A 22,785-nucleotide genomic window follows, 5' to 3' on the forward strand; every position below is an offset into this window, starting at 1 on the left:
AATGTTCGATCACTAGCATCTAGTGTGAATTTTAGAAAAAGGTAGTGGGACATAGCTGTTGTTGTTTTACTGACCAAATTAATTGTAAGAGGATTCTCTATCATCCCATGGTGAAATTTTCTCCCCTATTACTCAAAAATGTTACTCAAAAATGTGAAGGATACATCTTGTTAGACATGCTGAGTTGGGAGTAAATTCCACTGAAATGGATAGGATTTGCTTCCAAGTAAGTATGTAAGGGACAGTGCTAATAAACTCTCGAATAACTGAACAGTTGTTCGTAAGAGCAAGTTCAAGATTTTGCAATCTAGCTGCACATGGAATGAGGACTGCCAGACTTACCTGCTGCATTCAGAACAAACAAAGGACCCAAGAACACCTTGGTAACATCCAGTGGATAATGGAAACTGTGAGTTCCAAAGATGTCTATTTTGCTTTTTTGATTGTACTAAGTATTTTTATTATGTCAGTCACAATGAATTGTGGATAGCCCCTAAAAACATGGGCCTACCAGACCATCTCATCGCTCTACTTGAACAATTTATTGGATGGCCAGGAAGCAAAAGTTAGAACAGGATACAGAGGAGAACACTCGTTCAGATCTGGGAAGGGGGTATGCTAAGACTGTATTCTGTCCTCTTATTTACTTAACTTACATGGAGAACAATATCATGAGAAATGCCAGAAGAAATAGAAAATGGTATTAAAATTACTGGGAGAAGCATCAGATATGCTGATGATAGGACTCTGATGGCTGAAAGCAACCCCCCAATGCAAACAGGTGGAGAAGAAGTTGACATAATAACAGATTTCATCATCCTAGACTCAAAAATTTAGACGAATGACATGTCTGCTACTTAGAAGACAGACGGTGGCTGATCCAGAGAAACTATAAAGCGCAGAGGCATCATACTGTCAGCAGAAGTATATATTGTTAAGGCCATCATTTTCCCAGTTGTAAGATGTGGCTGGGAAAGCAGGACCGTAAGAAACGCAGAATGAAGAAAAATGGGTGCCTTTGAATTGTAGTGCTGGAGAAACTCCTGAGAATACTTTGGAACAAAGGATAACAAATCATAGTAGAAGAAGTGAGACCAGAGTGCTTACCGCCAGCACTAACCATGAAGCTAAGCTTTAAGTACTTTTGACGCATAATGCAAGGGCCAGAGTCGTTGGAGAAGACCCTGAGGCTTGGAAGAATCAAAGGCAGTTGAAAAACAGACAGACAAGAGACAAGGCAGTTAAATACTATCATTGAAATTACTATCACTGAAAGACTGAACAACACATATGACTTCTTCACCAGAAAACAGCCTTAACTATCTAGGAGAGAAACTTGATCCCAGTCATGAGATACGACTTTTGTATAATACTGCAAGACATTTTGCCTGGTGCAACTTTATATGTCTGCATATCTGCATTCTCCAAATTTTTCTTAATTACCAAAGGCAGGCCATATTTTCTGATACCTGTTCCTTGTAAAACACTGGCCAGGTGACTGTTGCACGATTGTTTCATAAGCCACAATTGGCCAGATTTGTACAACATATTAAGTCCTGAACTAGGTTTATAAGCCACAATGGCCAGTTTCACACAATACATTAAGGCAAAACCAAAGAAACCATGTAATGGTTTAGCACAATATATGAACCTGTCTATGGTGGCATATTAACAAACCCAGCTTCTTTCTATTATATTTATGGGGGCTTTTTAAAAAATTGGATAACTATTACTGCATTTTTGGTGGTGGTGGTAGTTGTAAACTAAATTTAATGAACACCAAAAAAGAAGAAAGAAGACTGAACAAACTAATGGCATGGTCTATGAACCCAGTCACTGTCTCAATTCTTGTCTTTGGGAATATTACACTATTTTCTCAAGCATGAACTCCTGGCACTCTACCTATCTGGGATTCAGGTTCAATTCCCCCTCTGTTAAAGCTGGTAAAAAACGGGATTGCAAAATAATTGAATATAACATAACTATGGCAGAATAATGCTTTCAGGAATGTGTAGTAACAGGGATGGTGGAATTACTAGTATTATTACGGTGCATATGGCTCTATCTCCTACAGGAGTCGTGATGGATTCGTAGGTGAAATGCTAGAGATTCACCGATGCATGGAGTGGTCATATGTCCTCATTTAGCTGAAAGAACATCTGGTCCAAATCTAATTTATTCCTAAACGGTCTAGAGAGCAAATCTCACTGGGTTGCATCCTTCCCTCCAGGGATGAGATTGTGCTCTATTTTACTGGTCATCATTATTTCTAAATGTGCGCATAATAAATCAGTTCTGCGTATCCAGAACTGTAAGTCCTGTATCTTCTTTTGCACTCCTTGGTGATGTGTAAGTGGCTACTCCAGGACCCAGCTTGACAGTTCTTGACGTAACTATTCCCCTAGTAGACCTTGAAAGCAGCCAGGCTCCAGACCTCAAAATGGCAGAGCCGTGCACCTGAAAAATTCACTTCTTGCTATGAAAGCTTGTGATTGGAGAGCATAATTAGTTTTTGAAGTGCCACTGTGCCCTGCAAGCCAATTAAAAAAAAAAGAAAAATACAGAGCAGCATAATCATTTCCCTTAGATGGCAGTTAATGTTGCCCATTTGCAAAAATCCATATCATTGTTTGCTTCTGAAAATAACTAGTTGCAGATGCTGTTTTATGGTTTTTATCCCCTGATAGTTTCCCTTCTGATTTCATTACACATAGAACGGCCTTATGCAGACACAACATGAGTCACTGTTGTCTTATAATGCTGCCTGGCTGTCATTTTAAGTGCACCTCTTAGGATTCGTGCTAAACTATGGGTGCCTGAATTTTATCAATGGACAACAAAAAAAGATAAGAACTGTTGCCATGGTCTCGATGTTGCTTAGCATCCAGTTTTGCAGGTTGGAATTTTTCATCTTTGGAACCCAAATTCTGAAGTCAACAAGCTCTGACAGATTTCCACAGAACGATTCTTGAACATATTGGCCAACCCTTTTTGCCTTGAACCACATAAGACGTAGTGGTTCAAGGCAAACATTCATCGTCTTGTGAAGTCAGGCTTATAATGAGCAAATGCTTTCAATGGGAATACTGTATATCGTGTTGTATTTACGGGTAGATATTTGCAATGTAAATGCAGGATAGATTCAAATAAGATTCAAAGCACACTTCTTGCACTAACATTTCAGATTACTATCCAAGTTGATTTTTGCTTTCTGCTACATGAGCAAATTGATAACATTATATTTTGGGGGAAATTAAACACTGTCCTAATAGGTATTGACTACTTTTAGACTATAATTCTACATAGAAATCCTTTAACAATTTCCTGTAAATTTAAAGCCCATTGAATTCTCTAGGCCTCACTTCCAAAATAAGTATGTGTGGAATTGTGCAATTTTTCCAACCTTACTCAAGGAATATATAGCACCACAGATGCCTCTCTCTACCTCCTTAGTGTTCACCACAAATCCATATGGGTCATAATCTGCTGTCCACACAACACAGAATTTCATTTGGGTGAGTTGCTGAAAGATTGCAGAACAGTTGAGGATATCTGTATAATTCCTTACTTTGCCCCCAGTGGACATCAGGATCATTTTAACCAGGAACCAATTCAGGGAACCTAATAAAATACACTAATCTCTTAGAAAATGCAATGGTGTAATTGAAGCATTGATATTCAATTAGAATTCATAAACCGTATTATATGAGTTTCAATGCCAATTTCTAACTACTATTTAAATTATTTTTGAATTAAAAATAACATTAGTTAATTATCACTGGGAGCAATTTTCAAAGAATTCAGGGAATGTTCAAGAAACATTAGTCTGTTTAATTGCTGTGCAGTGAGCTAATCTTATTAACTATGTGGTCTTTATCAAAGATAAAGATAGGAACATGAGTAGCAATTCTTCATAGGACCAAACTGCTGCTTTTTAATAGAAAAGGATTTTTAACCTCCATAGTTCAGAAGATTTCCAGAACTATATTTTTTAATTTGGATATTTTCTATCTCTTTCAGTGGCTGGATTCACACATCATGTTAAACCATAATTGTGTTACCCATGATCTTCTGAATAAAATACAGTTAGTTAAGTCACAAAGTCTATACAATTTGCATCACTTGCTGTTTGAGAATTTCCAGATTATATGGCAAAGGCTAGTGAATTATAGATTTTGGCAATATAGTTAAAGGAAGTAACAGCACACATGTTTTCTCCAAATTTGGCTTCAAAATATTCGGAAATGAAGAAAACTGACTTATGAATAAGCTTTTCAAACACACCCAACACATGATAATTGCATGAAGAATTCTGGAACAGCTCCTGTAAGTTATGGATCTAGTCTTCTTCAGTTTGCTAGTTATAAGCAAGGTGTTGGAAAGCATATTCATATCCATAATATTCAAGTATATAAAATGCCAAGACAATTTTATTTTCCACCAACTTTTTTCCTGAATTTAAACACCATTTAAATTTCAAAATGAAATTTAGCTAAATTTACAATTTAGCATCAGGATAAATTGTAGAAGATGGCCCCCTGCTGGGTGATTCTATATTTGTTCTCAATATATAGTAGAAGGGGGAACCATCTAGCTGACCTTGGCAAATCTCAATACTGTAAGTGAAACAGAGTCAGATCTGGTTAGTGCTTGGATGGGAGACCTCCAGAGAATCCCAGACCAGACTGGAATGTAAGGATGCTAGGAAAAAGCAAGGATCAACTGCTTTCCTGTGGCTGCCAATCAAACAAGATGTAATCCCCAGCTGTTGAGTTGACTCAAGGGTATCTCTCCTTCTTGGCACAGCTGCAGCTTTTGGCTGGTTCACATATTTAATTCTACTGTGGTGCAGCATGATCTTGATTGCCACTGTGGAAAATGCCCTTAGAGAGGTAAGAGGAAGAACCCACAGCCATTTTGCCTACCTGAAGAAGTGCCTTCAGCTGCCGTTAGAAGAGATGTGCTTTCAGAGAGTGTTGGAAAGTAGTTATTAGAAAGCTGAATGCCATATTAGAAGGGGTGTTTCACCATTATAGAGAAGTGAGAGGGTCACGTAGGCAGATAAGAAAGGAATGAGAAGAAACGGTTATGCTTCCAGTGACAGAGATAAGGCATACCAGTTAGAAAGTGAGAAATTGGGCTATACTTTGAGTGTTTCTTAAACTTTTTTCCCGCTTTTAAAAATTACGGAGGACCCCCAAGAAGCTTTTGTTTGTATGGGTTATATTTATTGATATTTACCGTATTAAAAATTAAAATGGATGCATTCACTACTGCTACCACTTCTCACAATAGTTTGATGGGACTTTAAGATATTTTTCAACATAGGTGGGCAATAATTTTGATTTAGAGGGCTCCTGAGAGGGTCTTGGGGGACCCCCAGGGGTCCTAGGACACACTTTCAGAAACACTGCTTTACAGGGAAAGATAAACTTGGAATTTTAGAATTAGACAAGCACAAGCGAGTTGTTTATACCTGACTTTAAGCATTGCACATTGAGTGCTGACCACACTCAATGCTCTTGGCCTGTGTGCTAATTTTTTTTTTTTTAACTCTGAATTATGGCATCTGGTGTTTGGCCTGAGCAAGGAACCAACCACAGGGAAGAAATTCTTCCAGCAATGGGTCAGCACCAAATATTGGCCTCACCAAGCAATGTTTGGATGTCTTGGCTGAGCCAGGATTTGGCCTCCTGGCTCCGAGAATCCTCCAGGTGCGGTTTAGCCTTGGTTTATTTGCATGGCTAAAGCTGAGCCAGTCTGCAGAGGCACCTGTCACTTCCAGGTGAGTTTTCCCATTTCAGGAGCTTTCAACCGTTCCTCAACCAAGTCTTCCATGCGGCATTTCCCGTCTTGGGTTTCCTTTGGGATGCAATCCCTGGCAATTTACCAGGGCTTTGCAAATCCTTCATCTTATTCCAATATCATCTATATATTCTTATTTTGCAAAGGTGGCGCCCGGACTTAGATTCACCTCTCTTGCTAAGCCATGGTTTGTTTTAGCCCTAGTTTGTGGAACCAGGTGAATTAGCCTGGTTCACCTCTAATGGAAGGCAGAGCTATGCCCTTGGGTTGAGGAAGCAGGAAGGTTGGCTGTGGACGCCTTGCTCAGCCAGAAACAAATACTATAATCCGAAATTCAACTGGAATAGCTGGATGGATTAAAAAAAAAAAAAAAAAAGGTTGGAGGGCCACATTTATGCCCCAGGCCTCAGCGTCTTCCGCGTAGCAACTGTTGCTAAGAGCAGACATTCCGTTGCTAGCGCCTTCCTGGCAGGTTGCAAAACCCAACAGGGCGACGGAACTCTAAAAAGAAGGAATTTGGACACCAAAACACCTCCAAAAAAGGTCATTTATTATTAGAGAAATAAAACACGGGACATATCCGGAGGCTGGAACAACCGCCGTCCTAGCCGCTTGAGATGATTCACCACTTTCCTGACAGGACGCGAAAGCGCGGGCTGGCGCGAGACCTGAGCCATAGAGATAAAAAAGGTAAGAAACGGCGATGGCTTTTAATCGATCCTGGAGATATTTTCCCGATTGTCCGACATAGCGCTCCTAGAACATTTTTTCTTCTTCTTTGTTCTCCATAACATTAAAACTAAAAAAATAAACAAACCAGTAACTCTCGCAATCTCCTCCCTGAAGGAAAGGAGCGGCTAAGAAAGGGGGTCGTATCCTTTTCTATCTCTAGGGGCACGGAGTGGGGAGGGCCGCTCTAGGGCTGGGCGCCTCTATCGTCCTCTCGCCTTTGCTGGGGACCCGAAGTCAGTTCGCCTTTCGCTGCTTTGCGCGGAGCGGCTCCTGCGCGGAGGTTCGCGGCGGCTTCCGGGCAGCGCTTCGCCCGCCCTCCTCATGCTGCCCGCTGGCTGTGCCCAGAGGTGATGGCTTATTATTTTCAAAGATGACGATGATTAGGGCCGGTCGCACAGTCAGCCAGATGTTTAGGATGGACTCGGCATTTTTGTCCTCCTCTCGGGTCCTTCCCAAGGACCCGGGAGGGGCAGATGTTGTTTGAGGGGGTCAAAGGGATCGTCGCAGGATGGAAGCTGTTCCAAGTCAAGCTGCCTTTTGCAATGGACTGGCGGTGATTTGTCAAGGCCGATGGTCTTCCAGGGGTGCTCCAGATGTTTTGGGATTGCACCCAAGGCGCCTGTTACCCTTGGTACTTCCTTGAGTTTTAAGTCTAAATAATGGTACTTTATTTACTTTGTCTGTTTTGCGGTCCCACCAATTCTTGTGTCCAGGCAAATGGTATTTCTTGCTCCTCCTCCTCCTCTTCTTCTTCTTCTTCTTCCTCTTCCCCTTCCTTTTCCTCTTCCCCTTCCTCTCCTCCTCCTCCTTCCTCCTATCATCATCATCATGATTATTATCATCCTGCAGCAGTGTTTCTCAACCTTAGCAACTTTAAGATGTGTGGACTTCAACTCCCAGAATTCCCCAACCAGCATTTTGAAAGCTCATGTCAGATGCACTGTTTTTGCTTGGCGTTCTTTTCACTTTCTACAGGATGAATTCTATATTTAAGGGGACATCCTTCCCGCACAAAACTTTAGGGATCAATTGTTAAGTCTCTGCATCAGATCATTCTTGAGAGGAAAAAGTACTTTTTATTTTTAAAGTGGGAGACAGCATCTAACCCGAATGTTTTCCTGGGAAATTGATCGATCGAAAACATTTCAGTGTTCTCAGAGCCTACCCGTGCTGTTGGAACTGAAAATGCACCCTTTGGGAAGCTTGCAATGGGTTGTACATTCTGCTTTTATAACTTTTTTAAAGGAAGAATTTTGCAAGAATTTTGATCATTGAAAGTTGGTGAATCCAAGTAAGCATTCAGGCCATACACTGTCTAGTTCTTGGCTAGGTGGTTGGGAAAAGCTTAGGTGGCAACAAGTAGCCAACTGGCTGATCTTGCAAAAAGCTAAATAGGATCCGACTTGTCTTTGGATGGGAGGTGACTAAGAAACCTCAGGGCTGCAATAGAGGCTGAGAGTTGAACCAAGGTAGGGATAAACCACTTCTGAATTGTTGCCAAGCACACCACCTAGACGTTTGCATGGAATCCCCAGAAGCCAAGCTCATATCTACATCCCTTCTTCTGGAATGTTAAGGAAAAATAGCCTTTTCTTGGCTCTTTTCAGGCTGGTTTCCCTCTTCACTCAGGCCTTGGAAGACTGCACAGAGCAGAGGACAAAACTCCAGCAAAAGCTTCAACAGTGCCACGCACTTCTTGGGGACTGGTAAGCCGGGAGTAATTTTGAAGTTTTTTTTTCAAAGTGTACCTTTGTCTTTAGCACAGGGGAAGCAAAGAATGGGTCCTCCTTCCCCTTCCCCTTCCCCTCCTCCTCCTCTTCCTCCCCCTCCAGATGGAAGAAAGGCATCCAGACAGTGACTATCCAAATGCCAAGAATCTCCCAATCTTTCCTAGGCTCTCTGGTGAGATGAAATTATTATAATCATGAGCAACATATAGAAACTGGGATGATCTGGAGGAATTGATGGGCACATCTGTTATTTGCTGAATATGTATACTCTCTTTCTTTTCTCTTTGCTAGGAACTCTCAGAGAGAAAACCCCATTCCTGAAGATAGCAAAAATGAGAAACATGGTGAGGGAAGCGTCATTCTTTACCAGTCTCCCTTTTTCCCTTATTCCAGAGAGTCCAGGGAGTCCTGGACTTTTTATTGGAGATGTCAGGATCCATGCCACTTCACTAATGGTGAAAATGGGCTTCGTTTACTATCTCCATTCAGAGAGAAATGATCCTGAAAAATCTCAATCAATATTAGCAATATAATCAATTCATTTTGACTTGCCTCCTACAGATGTAGAAACAGAGCCTTCGGTTGAGGAGCTTAAAGAACTGGAACTGCTTAACAAAGCCTTAGAGAAAGCATTAAGAGTCCGGTCAAAGTTCCGACAAGTGCCATGCGAGACTATAAAAGTCTCCGAAGCTGTAGGTAAGAAACCTGTGAGTCATGCGGCTTTGGAACAGCCAGCAAGTAATTCTAAGGAGAAGGTCCCCGAGACCGCCCAGATGTCTCCTGTGAGTAGAAAGCTTGTGTCTTCCAAAAAGCCCACGGCGTACATGTTAAAGGCTCCCTACAAAACTGATGTGAACGTGAAAAGGCCACCGGTGAAAATACCAGCTGGGTGGAGCTCCAGAAGAGCAAAAGTTCCTGGGAAGAAGTTATCACCGGCAGGGGTTGCCTCTCCAAAGTTGAAGCCGCAGGCAAAAACAGCCGAAGGGAGTCGTGAAAAGGTCCGTGTTGCTGCAGAACCTGGCTTGCAGTTGGGCTTTTCCAAATGTCTGCGTCGTGCAACGGCGTCACCTTCATGTATAGATGGAGGGGACTTTGCAGAGACTGGTCTCCTGGTATCTAAGGTAGATCCTGTTGGGGAGGCTTTAGGTGGACCATGCCCTCCAAGAAGAGACCCGCCAACAAAAGGGATGATGCCTCCAACATCCACTCTTCAAGAAAATGGGTAGGTTGCCCCCCAAAGCTCAAGACAGATTTGCTTTTCCTTTGGACCTGACTTAGCACTGTCTGAACAGACACTTGGCATTAATCCATGGCTTGTGTTTGGTGAACGCAACACAATGGCTAGGTCATTCTATTGCAGTAGGCTACAGATTAAGGTTTAGAAACCATCATGGTTGGGCTTGCACATATAGGTGTTAAAAAGGGAAGAGTCATTCTTGGCCCAACTGAGGCCAGATTTTTGTACATGACAGTGTGCCATTTCTTGTAAAATCCTGAATGTTTACAATCTAGCATACACCCTAGGTTTTGTTATGTGTGTGAGAGAACAGCATTTAAGCTTAGCATAAATTACACAGAAAGAAATCCGGTGCCCTATTTCTTTCTTGAAATTTAATTTCAGGGTCTCTTAGTTTTGGAGCCCTTTAAAGGTATTTCCTGCATGTTTCAGTCCCCTAGCCCAATCCAAGCATGTATAAGAACTGATTTTTTAAAAAGTTATGTTTTTATAATGTTTTTGTTTTGCTGGATTCATGGTATAGCTCTAAATAGCAGTCCTGAAATTTCTGCGAATCTGTCCCTATCTCTGTTTAGACATGGATTAGCTTCAATAAGTAGGTTTTTTCCTCATTTCCATTCAGTCACTTTTGATGGGTTCACACGTTGCGCTAAATCACAGCGTGGTTTATTTCCAGTTGGGGTGATGGTGGTTGTGTGAATCCAGCCAATGGTTCATGTAACATGGGAACCCAGTCTTTAATTCTGCTGTAGCACATCCTACAGAAAGGATTGTTTTGTTTTAATTCACCATGAGGCTGATGCTACTCCACCTAACGCTTCTTACCCTCTGGGTAGAAATAAATAGTAGCATGAATGTTTTATGACTTTGGATTTTTCCGGTTGCAAAAATTAAAGCCTCCACAAACAGAGCAGGTGATTAAAAGTCTGTTTGGATAAAACAGGTTGATGCCAAGCAGGAGGAAGCCGGGCACATCTCAAGCTTCCAAAGCAATTTTGCAAGCTATAAAGGGTCACTGCAGAGTTTATGGCCCTCCATGTGAGGATAATCTGTGGCTTCCACAAACCTTGGCTGCGTTGGAGCGAATAGGAGCAGGAATGCAGTATCGGAAAGCATTGAAGTGCTGACAATCTGAAAGTGCTAAAATCTTTGGTTTAAAGCCGTAGCATCCAAACTGAGAAAGCTTCACGTGATATGCTTGCAACATGGTGTGGAGAGCAGGGTATCTGAGCTGAATGTTAAAGCTGATGTGGCCGTGCTGGTCCTTGACACAGCAATGCTGTGGAATCTTACGTTTGAAAAACCAACGCCTGCTCTTTAAATGAAGCCTGGAAGCTAAGAGATAGCCAGGGATCTTGGTGCAAAGCCAACAGTTATAGCGTGATAACGGCCACCGTTTTGAGCTAGCTGAATTTTTGGAGCTCCCTGAAGGTGCTCATTTGAACAAAGGGAACGGGCAGAATTGCTTTCTTGGTTGAGGGTGAAGAGAATGATCTCGAAACAGTGGGATAGTCACACCAGGATTACGGAAGGGCAGCTGGCTTCAATTTTTCAAATGTATTTTTATTGCTTTTAAAATAATAGAAAAAGAAAAAATAAGGGGGAACAAATCACAAAAAGACATATATTGTCAAATAAAAATGCATAACAAGCGCTTAAAAAAGAAATAAGTGAAAAGAATATAACAGAAAAATATACATAAAAATATGTGTCATTACAATAGTTATTTTCTATATGTAATTTTCTAATACAAACACGCAAGTATATATTTATTTCTAATACATTTATGTAACTAACATACTTTTTTTTAACCTACTGTATTTTATAAAAATGAGTCCCATATTTCATTGTACTTGTCCATACAAAGTCTATGTCTATAGGCACTCTGCTCATAGGTGGCAAGTGCAAACAGGTCTTCAATCCATTAGGTAAATGGGGCCATACATTTATCTTAGGGCAGCTGGCTTCCATGGCATCGTTTGCTTACTTGTCTTTACTGAAATTCGATCCAAAGACGAGTAGAGATTTCTCCTGGTTTCAAATATTTGTGGGTTGTGCATACACCAGGAATGATAATGCCATGCAATTCTTTGCAGGTCTTCGCTGAAACTGCCCCTTCCTTATCAGAAAGCATTTACCAAGTATGTCAGGTAAGCCTATCCAAACTAACCTGATCCTGTAAGTCAATAGGAAAGGCTGGTGGGAGAAATCTGGGGGTCTTTCTGGTGGGATGGCCCGGGTTGGGTTAGTTTGCAGAGTGGATGTGGGATTCAGAAGTGATTTTGCAATCTTAGTTCTGGTACCTCCAGAGGTGTGGCAGAAACCTCATACAGACAGCGGTGTAGTGAGTCATTTGGCTTTGACCCCCTGGAGTCAACTTTGGTCATAGGCCAACTTTGTAACCTGCCATCCTCTCAAGCCAAGATCAAGCTGATGAGATTTGCTGATTGCACTAAGCCATGGCTTGCTGCATAAATCACCATTGCCTGGGTCCATGCAACATCTTAAGGTGGAAACCTCAGTTTACAGACAACAGTGGACTCACACAACATGGTGATCCAAATGCACATAAAATCAGATTAAGGCTTAGCACAGCCTGAATACCCAGCGTTATGAATGGCAGTAACATCCCAGGATCTTCAACAAAGAGAGATCTTTCCATAAACTGCTAAACTGAGTTTTGTAACTAGAGATGACAGGGACCTTCCAGCAGACAACAATTCCATGCAGATCTCCCATGGTTGGGTGCTGTGTAATCTTTCTAATGTCCTTAAACTAAACTACCAGTATCTTCTACCAGGCTGTGCATAGCCCTGTAACATGTCAGCCTGGGTGGGTCTATGGAAGGTTATAGTTCAACCCCACCTGGAATGCCACTATATTACATCTAATACTTGTTTCAAACAAGACCATTTCAAGGCATTTGAAACCCTGCTAATTGGGCACTCTAAAACCAAGCCTAATGAAAAATAGTTAAAAATGACATGGGTAGGGCTAGCCTTCAGATGAGATAACCGAAGGGAGATATATGGTAGCAGTTTTCAACTATCTGAAGGACTGTAAGAGGAAGTGAACTTTATTGACCCAGAAGACAGGACCAGAACCAGTGAGTTAAAATTACAAGGAAACAGATTCAGGGTAGATATCAGGAGGAATGTCCTGCTTGTACACCTAGTCAGCTGATGGAACAGGTTGCCACATGAAATAATGAATTCTCCATGCTGGATATCTTCAACAGAAGCTGGATGCTCATCTATCAGAGACGCTCTAAGGCAGTGTTTTTCAATCTCAGCAACTTTAAGATGTGGGACTTCAACTCCCAGAATTCCCCAACCAACATGCTGGCTGGGAAATTCTGGGAGTTGAAGTCCACAGATGCTGCTGGGGAATTCTAGGAGTCTACATATCTTAAAGTTGCCAAGATTGAGAACCACTCCTCTAAGGGATCGTGCACTGCACAGGATGTTGGACTAGAAACCTCTAAGAACTCTTCAAAATCTATGATTCTATGGACAGTGTAAGAGTTACAGGCAAGAATAGTCCAGTCTCTTTTTAAGGCAGTAACAGGCCAGGTCTAAGGGATGGAGCATATCCTACTTTTTGCTGGCTGATTATTTCCCACTCTTCTGCTTCTTGACACAAAGGTTGTTGGAGAAGTCCCAGGACGTGAAAACAACCCCCGAGGCAGCTGTCGCCAAGAGCCACTTTTTAGAGAAGTTGCAAGCAACTGTATCCTTTTGCTAATTTGAGCTTTTGCAGAAGAAGAAAAATGTGACTGCAGGTGTGACCAGGGCTACCTGTCTGGTCTTCCCTGGTGCTGAGGCAGGTGTCACTGAGATGGTAGATCTTCCTACAAAGGTTCATGCAGCACCAAACATTGCTTAGTTTTGGAAAGCAAAATGAGTTTTGTTCCATTGCACCTTTGGCCCTGGGTGATTATGGATTTACACCCTAGACTGTATCATTTCTCCTATGGTTTCTTATTTTATTTTTGCTATTAGCCACCCAAGATCTTTGGGGGTAGAGGGGAAGAGATTATACATCTTGCGAAATAAATAATCGCAATACATTGTGCATATTTCCACCATTCCCCCAAGGTCTGACTATTTGTTTTCACGTCCACTGACCAATTTTTCCCTCATCTGGGACTGGAGTATTCACTCCTTTGCTTTCCCAGAACAATTCTGTTTTGATTCTACGCAGTATAGGCTTAATATGAAATAGCTTTCCCCTATGCCACACGTTATATATAATATATTCCCCAGGCAGCTGGATATTCTTGGGCTTGGGGTCTTGATACATCTGAAGGACATCAGCTTGCAAAAGCTGCTGTAGATAAAGTAAGGCAGTGTTCGTCAAACTTGGCAAATGTGCTGGCTGGGGAATTCTGGGAGGTGAAGTCCACACATCTTAAAGTTGCCAAGTTTGAAAAACACTGTAGTAAGGAAACTAATAGGAAAGCCTTCCCATGGTCTGTCTGAGAAGAAACATACAGTATTGTCCCCTTTCCTTAAGCATATGGTCAGTTCTTCTCTCCTACGCCAGCCTTTACGCCAACTGAGGTGAAACAGGAGTTGGCACATCTACGTGATCTCCATTTGCTCATCTCTCAGCACATGAAAGCTGAAAGCCCAGGTGAGGACAGGTCACTGAACCATTTTCTTCACTCCCATCCTTGGCATGGATTGGCAAGGGAGTGTAGGACCTGCATCATTGGAACTATATTTAAAGAGGCAAAATTAAGGTAACAACCAGTCTTTCAAAGACAGCCCTTGCCCTTACAGCCTAACAAGATGCCACGGAAAAAGACAAAAAAAGGGGGGGGGGGGAGAGGGAAGATGAAGCCATTTAAAGAGGAACACCAGTTTGGTCGTCTTCTTCCTTGATGCTCACTGCAGCTCATGAGTGGGCCCCTTATCCAAGGTTCACCAGTGAGTAAGTTCCAAAATAGCAACTCAAGTAGAAGCAGTTACCTTATGCAAGCCATGCATGGGGATGACCCTTATTCAGCCCAATCAATCTCTGTTTCTAATTCAGCTCTAGACATGGCTACTGTTAAGCCATGACAAATTATAGGCCCTTGCAGATCTTCTGCAAATCTTCTGGAGATCTCCCACGCTGATAGATCTTGAGAAACGTTCTGCCTCCTCTTGCTGGACCCATTTGATTGTAAAGCAGGATTAGTAAGAAACTTTGCCTGAGAAGCTGATTTGGTATCGACTGTATGGTGAAGTTTTGCAGATCAGTAGATCTGTGTTTTGGTAGCGTGGCATTGTCTGAGTCTGAAATGGCTTTAAGAGGAAGAATGCAGGTTGTGTGTGCCATGACATTTTTTTATTTGATTTTTTTTTTAATCCTCTCTCCCACCAAATATTTCACGTTTGGATTCTGTCTCAATCCACTTGCTTGCCTTTGGGACCTTCACACATCAGTATTGGTGAGATTGCAGTCTAGAAGTTGTTGGTGTGGAGCAATGCTGTCTCAGCTCCAATCTTTCCTCCTGTTTTCCTCTCAGAAGCACTTGGAGAAAACCCAACTTGGGACAGAGAGTACGAAAGCCTTGTGACTTTGCAGGTCCTGCAGGAGGTAGTAGAGCAGCTTCTCAACAAAGTACACCAGATGCGAGAAGGTGAGGATTACCACTTGAGGGCACTGTTAGAACCAAAGATGCACTAACAAAATTTAGGAACTATATCCTTGTTCAATCTGCTGGTCCTGGATTCCTTGGCTGTTTTCAACATTCTACTTGGAAGGTCGCATGGGCTGCAGATCTTAGAATATATCACATGGATCCTGCTTCTTCTCCTTTTGGGCTACCTCAATGGGATTTAACCAGAGACAAACCAGACCTATCACATGATAAGCCATCAAGTTTTGCTTCTGGCTAAGTGTGACATATGATCCCATCAGGTAGGGTTGTGTATGAGCCAGAATGCTATGGATTGCCCAAAAAGCCATGGTTGGAAATCTTGGCTCAGTTATGCATGAGTGCAGACCCTGCTAGGTTCACATGTCACATTAAGCCATGGCTTATTTAACTATGATTTATTAAGTAAATCACAGTGGACTGGATTCATATGACATCACACAACATCTTTGGCTCAAAGATAGATAAATCACATTAGAACTCAGCACAACTTTTGAGCGAAGTGAGATGACCAAAGCCATTCCATCTTCATTAAATGAATTAGGCCAGCATGGCCTGGAAATTCATAGCTAAGGAGTTTCCTTATTGGATCAGGGTTCAGATTCTGCTTGTTAACTTCCAGCTGGGGAGAGCACCTTTCAGGGTGGTGGGCAGCAATTTTGTACAGGGGTCACATCAGGAAAGACAGGCAAAGCAGATGTGGCTTCTACTTCCTTTGGGGGGTTCACGGGGCATTTTATTTTTTTTTTATTGACTCATGGAAAGCTAAGCAGGATCAGACCAGGTTGAGTCTGGATGGGGGATCACCAGGAAATACAGTACCCAAACTAGAGTGGGAGGTCTAGTTGACAGGTCCCAGGTGACAGTGGCAAACCACTTCTGTATTGCTGCTAAGAGTACAATATGGGTGTCGCCATGAGTTCAGCAAGAGAAGTATAGCTTGAAGGAAATTATATTTCTTTAATGGTGAAAAGTCTATTTTTGGACCTATACTGCATATTTCCCCCCCCTGGCCTTGGGGCAGGATTCTACACTACCCACTTTGGGGCTTGTAGGTTCCCATGAATTCTACCAATCAATAATAACTAATAATATTAATGAATAATAATAACTCTTCTAATAATATTTAACCAGTGTCTGAAGTGTTGCTTCTCGCTTTCCTTGCAAGCTGTGAAAAATATTCTATGTCACCATCTTCCGGCAGAGGAAAAAGAAAGAAATGTTAGAAGGGAGCTTCTGAACCTATACAGAAACCTTCAGGGCAAGCTCTAGACAACCGAGAACAAGCAGCTTAGAGAGTCAGACTCTTAAACAGAGACTGGAGGACCTGCGCCGTACAAAGCATAATTTTCTCCAATAATACCAGCACAGGGAATATACATATACAAATAGAAATAGTAAAGATCCAGATGATGAATATCAATCAGCTGTAGCATCCAGGGCATTACATCTTTGGTTCTCCACTCTTCCTTCCTATTGAAAAGAATTTGCTAGCAGACATCTGCTTCCTATAACAGAGAGACGGCATTGCAACCACCATCGCTTCTTTTGAGAGAACCCTGGTTGGCTTTTCCGGGCTCCTGCAGCTGTTCCACTTTGCTTTGAAACAAAGCTGTCTCATTCTGTGGAGCAGTTCTGTAACCCTCGCCAGCAATTGAGCGCCTCTCTTAACAAAACAGGGAACAAAAGCCTGCAGGTGTTCCTACGGTGTTTTCCTTCTCAGCTTCATTGCTCTGCAAATGTTTCCCACTGAGGGCCTGCAATGGAGATTTTTTTTTTTTTTAGTAAACCCAACAAAAATCTGTATCTCTTGATGCTGAAGTTGTAGATTTAAGCCCATTAGGGAGCAGGGAACTGGTGATTCTTGGCCTCCTCTTCTACCAATAGAAGAGAATCTCTGTAGCTCAGGGTTGAACTGTGGAGTCCTTGGGGTTCTCTGAGCTTGGTGGTTTTCTTGCAAACATCTGAAGATGTTACCTTGCTGGGTAACGAAAGGTTTGCAAGAAAACAACCAAGCTCAGAGAACCCCAAGGACTCCACTCCTCTTCTGTGTCAGTCTTTGGGTGCTTAATATTGTAATAAATATGCTTTTCCTTCTCTGACAGCCATGGTGTCCCATACGGAGTTTCTCCCCCCTGCCTCACTCTGCAGGGGTGACCATGAGGACGGTGACAATGACTCCTTGTGCTTCTGTCATGCTTCCCTTGGAGAGCGAGCATGCGGGGATCTAGACTTACTGGGACCTGCCCCACTCCTCTTCTACTCCAGCTTGGATGAGCTGAAGGACATGGAGGCTTTAAAACTGCAGGTGGCGATGCTGAACCAGAAGCTTCAGATCCAGACGGTAATTTTGCTCCCAGCTCTATATTTTTGCCCAAGCAGACCATCCTTGGTTCCTGAGCCAATCTAGTGAGGAGATGCAGTCTTTGAAATTCATGGCCAAAAGCTACATCCAGTGGTAATAAGAGGACAGCCATGTTGAGTCTTCTGTAGCAAAACATCAGAAAGAATCGGGTAGCATATTTAATGACTACTAATGTTTTATTAAAGACATACGCTTTTGTTGGTCAGAAATGGTGCTACCAGACTCCTCCTGGTGATCTGGTAGTGGTGGAGGTGGAAGAGAAAGGAGGAAGACTTTGGAGGTAAAAAAGAGTGAAGATGAAAAAATAAACTGGCTGGGAGATGTGGTCCACCAATGCAGCTTGCATTAAGTGCATTCCCCATAGCATCATAGCATGTGTTTTAATCGGGGAATATTTATATTTTTATCGTTTTATTGTCTTGGTTTTTAATTGTAAGTCACCCTCTGGGGGAGATGGGCGGCATATAAATTTAATAATAAATAAATAAATAATTCTGAGAGAATGATGATGGAGTCAGAAAGGAAGCAAACTCAGTTAAAACCTGGCCAGCTGAACACTAATACTATAGTGGTACCTATAGATCCGTGTTTTTCAACCTTGGCCACTAAGATGTATGGACTTCAACTCCCAGAATTCCCCAGCCAGCAGGTCCACACATCTTAAAGTGGCCAAGGTTGAAAAACATTGCTATAGATTGTCCTCATGGGGAAAAAAAAAAAAAAGATCGCGCAATGCATCTGAGGGTCTGGAGCAACCATATTTGGGGCTTAGGGAGAAAATGGGTTGTGGCCACGATGGAGATTGTGTGAAATGTTTCCCAGGGAAAAGATGGTACACAGAGGACTTTCTTCTCCCTTCTCCTAATATTCAAATACATGCCCAATTTAAGTTTATCCCATCGTTTTCTTTTTGCAATTCCAATTCATTGGGTTACTTTCCCCAGATAGCAAAATCCCACAGCTTATCTACTCTTCTCTGGCTTTTTTCAACCACCACTCCTGTCATGTTTCTTCAGTGTTCATTGTGTTTGTCCATCAAAGATAATCTTATAATCACACTAGCGGAGGACTGTCTGTCTTTTGGGACTGTTTCCTCCTGCCCTTGAAAGATGCTGGTGCAATGCCAGGTACGGAGTTATTGTTGGCCTTACGAGGTAGTCCAGACAAGAAGCACACCAGAAGTTCTAGCTCTGACTTTATCGTAAGGTTATAGTAACGGAATCTTGCAAGCCTTTACAGTCAAAGAAACTAAGGAGGGTCCCTTCTGAGACGTCTGCCACACCCCCATTCCTTCTGCGGACTCAGCTGCCTCTTGTCTGACCGTTGTCTAGTCTGTGGTACTTCCTCCTATCTCTCAAGGTCATTCCCACATACCATTACAGTTCCCTAGTTGGTAGTGCAAGGAAAAGCACTCACTCAGAAGACTGTAACAGAGACTTGCTTCTTATCTTGACCCAGTGTAAGAGGTCATGCTAGCTGCAGGTTCTAGATGTTGCAAGACCATGCAATCTGGGCAGCGTCAAAGGTCGTTGTTCTGAACCAGCCTGTTTTGCATCCAGTTGTAACTTTTCCAATGCTGAACGTTGTCCTATATACAGGCTATGGAAACGGAGCTCATTCCACTTCTAGAATCTGGCTGCCTTTCCGAAAGCTCTAGGACTTCGGTGATTCGTGCTGCTTACTCTTTGTTATGTGAAGGCGGGGAGCATGTTCCTATTCTGGTGAAAGACGAAGAACTGTCCAGCTGACCTGAAGCAAGATCAGACGTCCAGCAGACATGTTAAGACTTTTGGCCTTAAATTGCAGCATTTACACGGAAGGGGAAGCTCAGCGGCGGGTCCCCCAACCTCTTCACCTGTACTTGTCCAATGAATAAAAAGATTTTATACCTTTTCATTCTTTCTCATCTATGAAATGACAGATCATCCACCAACAAATGATGGATAAAATGTATTGCTCAACCCAATCCTGGGGTCTGCCTGCAAGCTTAAACCATAATATCTGAAGTGGTACTTGATGCAAACCATCATGACAAATCTGGTGCTGATTAACTCCACCCAATCAGTTCCCAAAAGTCTTCCAAAAAAGTCACTTCTTCACCATCCTTTGAATGGCTAACCTCCGCTCAGGGCCTCAGAAGTATGATTTCCCACTGATTTGTTTAACAGCTTGAGCACGCTGTTGTTGCTTTTTCATTGCATCCTATATCAATGGTCATTTTTTCTATTTTTTCTCCAATAACCAGCAGCAGGTGGGGGAATGCAAAATACAAACAAACTCTTGGATGAAATTTTAACTGAACAACCAGGAAATTCTGCCAGTAGAAAAGTAGAAATGTTGTCCTTCCCAAATATTTTTAGCCTTCAACTCCCATGATTCCTAGCTACATAACTAATCACAAAGGATTGTTGGTGATGTGATTAATTGATTATGTGCCATAATGTCATTGTTGACTCTTAGTGACCACATAGACAGTTCTTCTCCCTGATGATCTGTCCCTAACCTGGTCACTCAGCTTTTTCATTGGTATCCCCATCACCAATGTAACTGAGTCCATCCCCCTTGCTGCTGGTCATCCTCTTCTTCTCTTTCCTTCCACCTTTCCTAGCATCAGAACCTTCTCCAGAAAGCTGGGTCTTTGCATAGTGTGTCCAAACTAGGATAATTTGAGCCTGGTCATTTGTGCTTTGAGTAAGAACTCTGGATTGATTTGTTTGATGACCCATTTGTTCATTTTCTTGGCTGTCTACAGTATTCTCAAGGGTCTTCTCCAATACCAAAATACTCTTCTATCCTGCTTCTTCAACGTCCAACTTTCACTTCCACAGAGTGATATACCAAATTGCATACCTGTGCTCTTGGATGCAACACTGGCTAAGTTCCAATCATGTGCTAAGCCACTTAAACATGCACAGCATATGTCATTGCTTAAATATGCAAACTTTGTTAGGTGTATGTAGCCACTGTTCCATGGTCTCAATTTCTCCATCACTGTAGTATATCATTCATCACTCAGTTCCTCCATCACTGTAATATCATCCCCACTGTTGAGGGAAAAATAACCAACAGTAGAGGAGCACTGCAAAGAACTGATTATTCTTGGTGAAATGATGCATTAACATTTGCTGGCCATGTTCTGAAAGAGTTGCTCCGAAACCAAACCCAACAAATGTCACATCCTCAATATCCTGGCCATGTTCAATGGAGAGGAAGCCCACAGCCCAGCACTAACCCCTATGCAGACAACAGCTGATAACCTTCCTTCCAATTTAAATTACTTGGATGATTATCAATTCCGATTGCTTTTCAAATAATTCTGAAGACACCCCCATTGCATCATGTCTGGATGCTGGTGTTCTCCAAATCTGTGTTGTGATTCAGCCCTTGTGACTGGGGTTCAACCAGGGCTGGCTGTCCTAGGTGTCTAACCTTAACCTTCCTTTTATGTTCTTTAATTCCACATTTCATAGAATGCCCACTTTGTCCAATGTCAGCGTCCCCTTATTTGCAATGTCTTCTGTATGGTCCTTCAGCTCCTGGTTGACACAATTACCAGATGCAGTAAAATTACCTGCTTCCATTCTTCTGTTTAAAATCATAAATAGGAAACTGGAACCAGCTTCAAATATACTCATATTTTCTGGGCCTCTTCACAGGCATTTTTAGAAAATAAAATGACCAGGACTTTCTTAGGAAGTACATGTTGACCTGCCCAGGAAAAAGTTCCAAGATAAACTACGATGATACAGACTGTCATGGGAAGCTAGAGAGGAACAGCCCCTTCACTTGGCCTTCTACTCAGTTGGGGGTTTGGTGACTGTGACAATCGTGGGGCAGCCATTGCGAGAGTCCCCCTTAATACTTTCTCAAAATTGTTGGGTGTGTTTGTTATTTTTGTTGTTGTCTGTATATTGTGTCTGGATCCCATCTTGGTGTTGGTTTGTATTGGCTTTTTATGTTGTTATTCATGAACCACCCAGAGTCAGTTGGAATCTGGGGTGTCTAAATTTAATGAATGAATGAATGAATGAACGAACGAACGAATGAACAAATGCACCCTCCAGCCCTCTCAAGGGTTGTTCGTATTTCCAAAGATGGGGTAGCTAGAAATGCTCTTGATCCAGGAGACATAAAAATATACGTCCCCTCAACCGTTTAAAATGTCCAAATGTGGTGAGGTGGATTAACTTTATTATTCACCTCCTGTTTATGGCTCCACTGCTAAAAAAAATCATACAAGTGGTGGCTCGGCTTGTTAACATTTTCCTTCAGGCCAATCTTGGCATCGGCGAATTTGTTTTAGTTTCCCACTAAGCTGGAAAAGCTCTGTGAAATCCAAGTTGAAAGGGATCATTAGAGAGTGGCTGTGTGGGTGGCAGAGATTGCAATCAAGGGTCATAAAATACAAGGGGGCAAGTGCTAGAAATCCTTCCTGACATTTCTTTTGGGCAAGAGCTGTGTATCAAAGAGAAATTATGAAGTCAAGGAAACCTTGTCAGCCAACCCTGCTCATAAATCAAAACTTTGAGATAGAGAGAGAAAGACCGGCTGTGGAACAGCTTCCATATGAGAACATTTTGTCTTTACTTCATCTAGCCCAGTGTTTTTAGCAACGTTAAGATCTGTGGACTTCAACTCTCAGAATTCCCCAGCCAGCATGGCTGGCTGGGGAATTCTGGGAGTTGAAGTCCACAGATCTTAACATTGCTAAGGTTCAGAAACACTGATGCTAGCCTGATATTCTCTACCCAACAGCAGATTTCCACCCAACACAAGCAATTTATTGCATCTGCCAAGATAATGGTGATGCATCATCAAAGCTGACAGGCTTGGTCTCGCTGCAGTGACCGCAAGGTGAAGGGATCAATCGCTCAGACGGAAATGTTCAAGGGCTGATTGCAAGTGAAGCTGTGATGGAAGGTATCTTGGAGGAGGAGAGCGATGTGGGAGATCAAGGCTATCAGGAGGGAGGGGGTGCATTCCAGGAGGGGAAAGGAGACGAGAGACAACACAGTCCGCAGGGGGAGCATGAGAAGAGTAAGAGATTCAGGATAGCCACTCCTTAGAATCTCTCAGGGTATATCCGCTAGTTGCTGTAGTATAGATTGAGTTTGGCAAGATTCTGTCTATAAGGTGTAAGTAAGAAAAGGAACTGTACTAGACTGGACTGTTTCATCGTTGGTCTTGGGCTGGGCCTGACAGAAACACAAGCCATCCTATGCTTATCTGCTTTGGGCTTTGAGTCATGGGTGAATCCCACCATAATGGG

General features: G+C 42.4%; 1 protein-coding gene across 5 annotated transcripts in view; it reads left to right on the forward strand.

Annotated features, from left to right (window-relative positions):
* The first annotated feature begins 6,748 nt into the window (after window positions 1-6,748).
* The window catches only part of TEDC2 (tubulin epsilon and delta complex 2), a 50,129-nt gene continuing 34,092 nt past the window's right edge, over window positions 6,749-22,785 (forward strand). For 2 of the 5 annotated variants that reach the window (XM_088148169.1, XM_088148170.1), the window contains exons 1-9: window positions 6,901-7,168; window positions 8,145-8,243; window positions 8,559-8,611; window positions 8,829-9,489; window positions 11,601-11,654; window positions 13,149-13,233; window positions 14,031-14,139; window positions 15,020-15,133; window positions 17,257-17,495. In XM_088148169.1, coding sequence (XP_088004295.1) covers window positions 7,131-7,168; window positions 8,145-8,243; window positions 8,559-8,611; window positions 8,829-9,489; window positions 11,601-11,654; window positions 13,149-13,233; window positions 14,031-14,139; window positions 15,020-15,133; window positions 17,257-17,495 — 1,452 coding nt within the window. In that variant the 5' untranslated portion in view covers window positions 6,901-7,130. The other 3 variants (XM_007433027.3, XM_088148168.1, XM_088148167.1) reach the window with 3 other exon arrangements.

The sequence above is a fragment of the Python bivittatus genome, unplaced genomic scaffold (assembly GCF_059951505.1).
Source record: "Python bivittatus isolate LINGU-HERP-01145 unplaced genomic scaffold, Pbiv_v1 ctg000560_np1212, whole genome shotgun sequence".
In the NCBI taxonomy this organism is placed as follows: Eukaryota; Metazoa; Chordata; class Lepidosauria; order Squamata; family Pythonidae; genus Python; species Python bivittatus.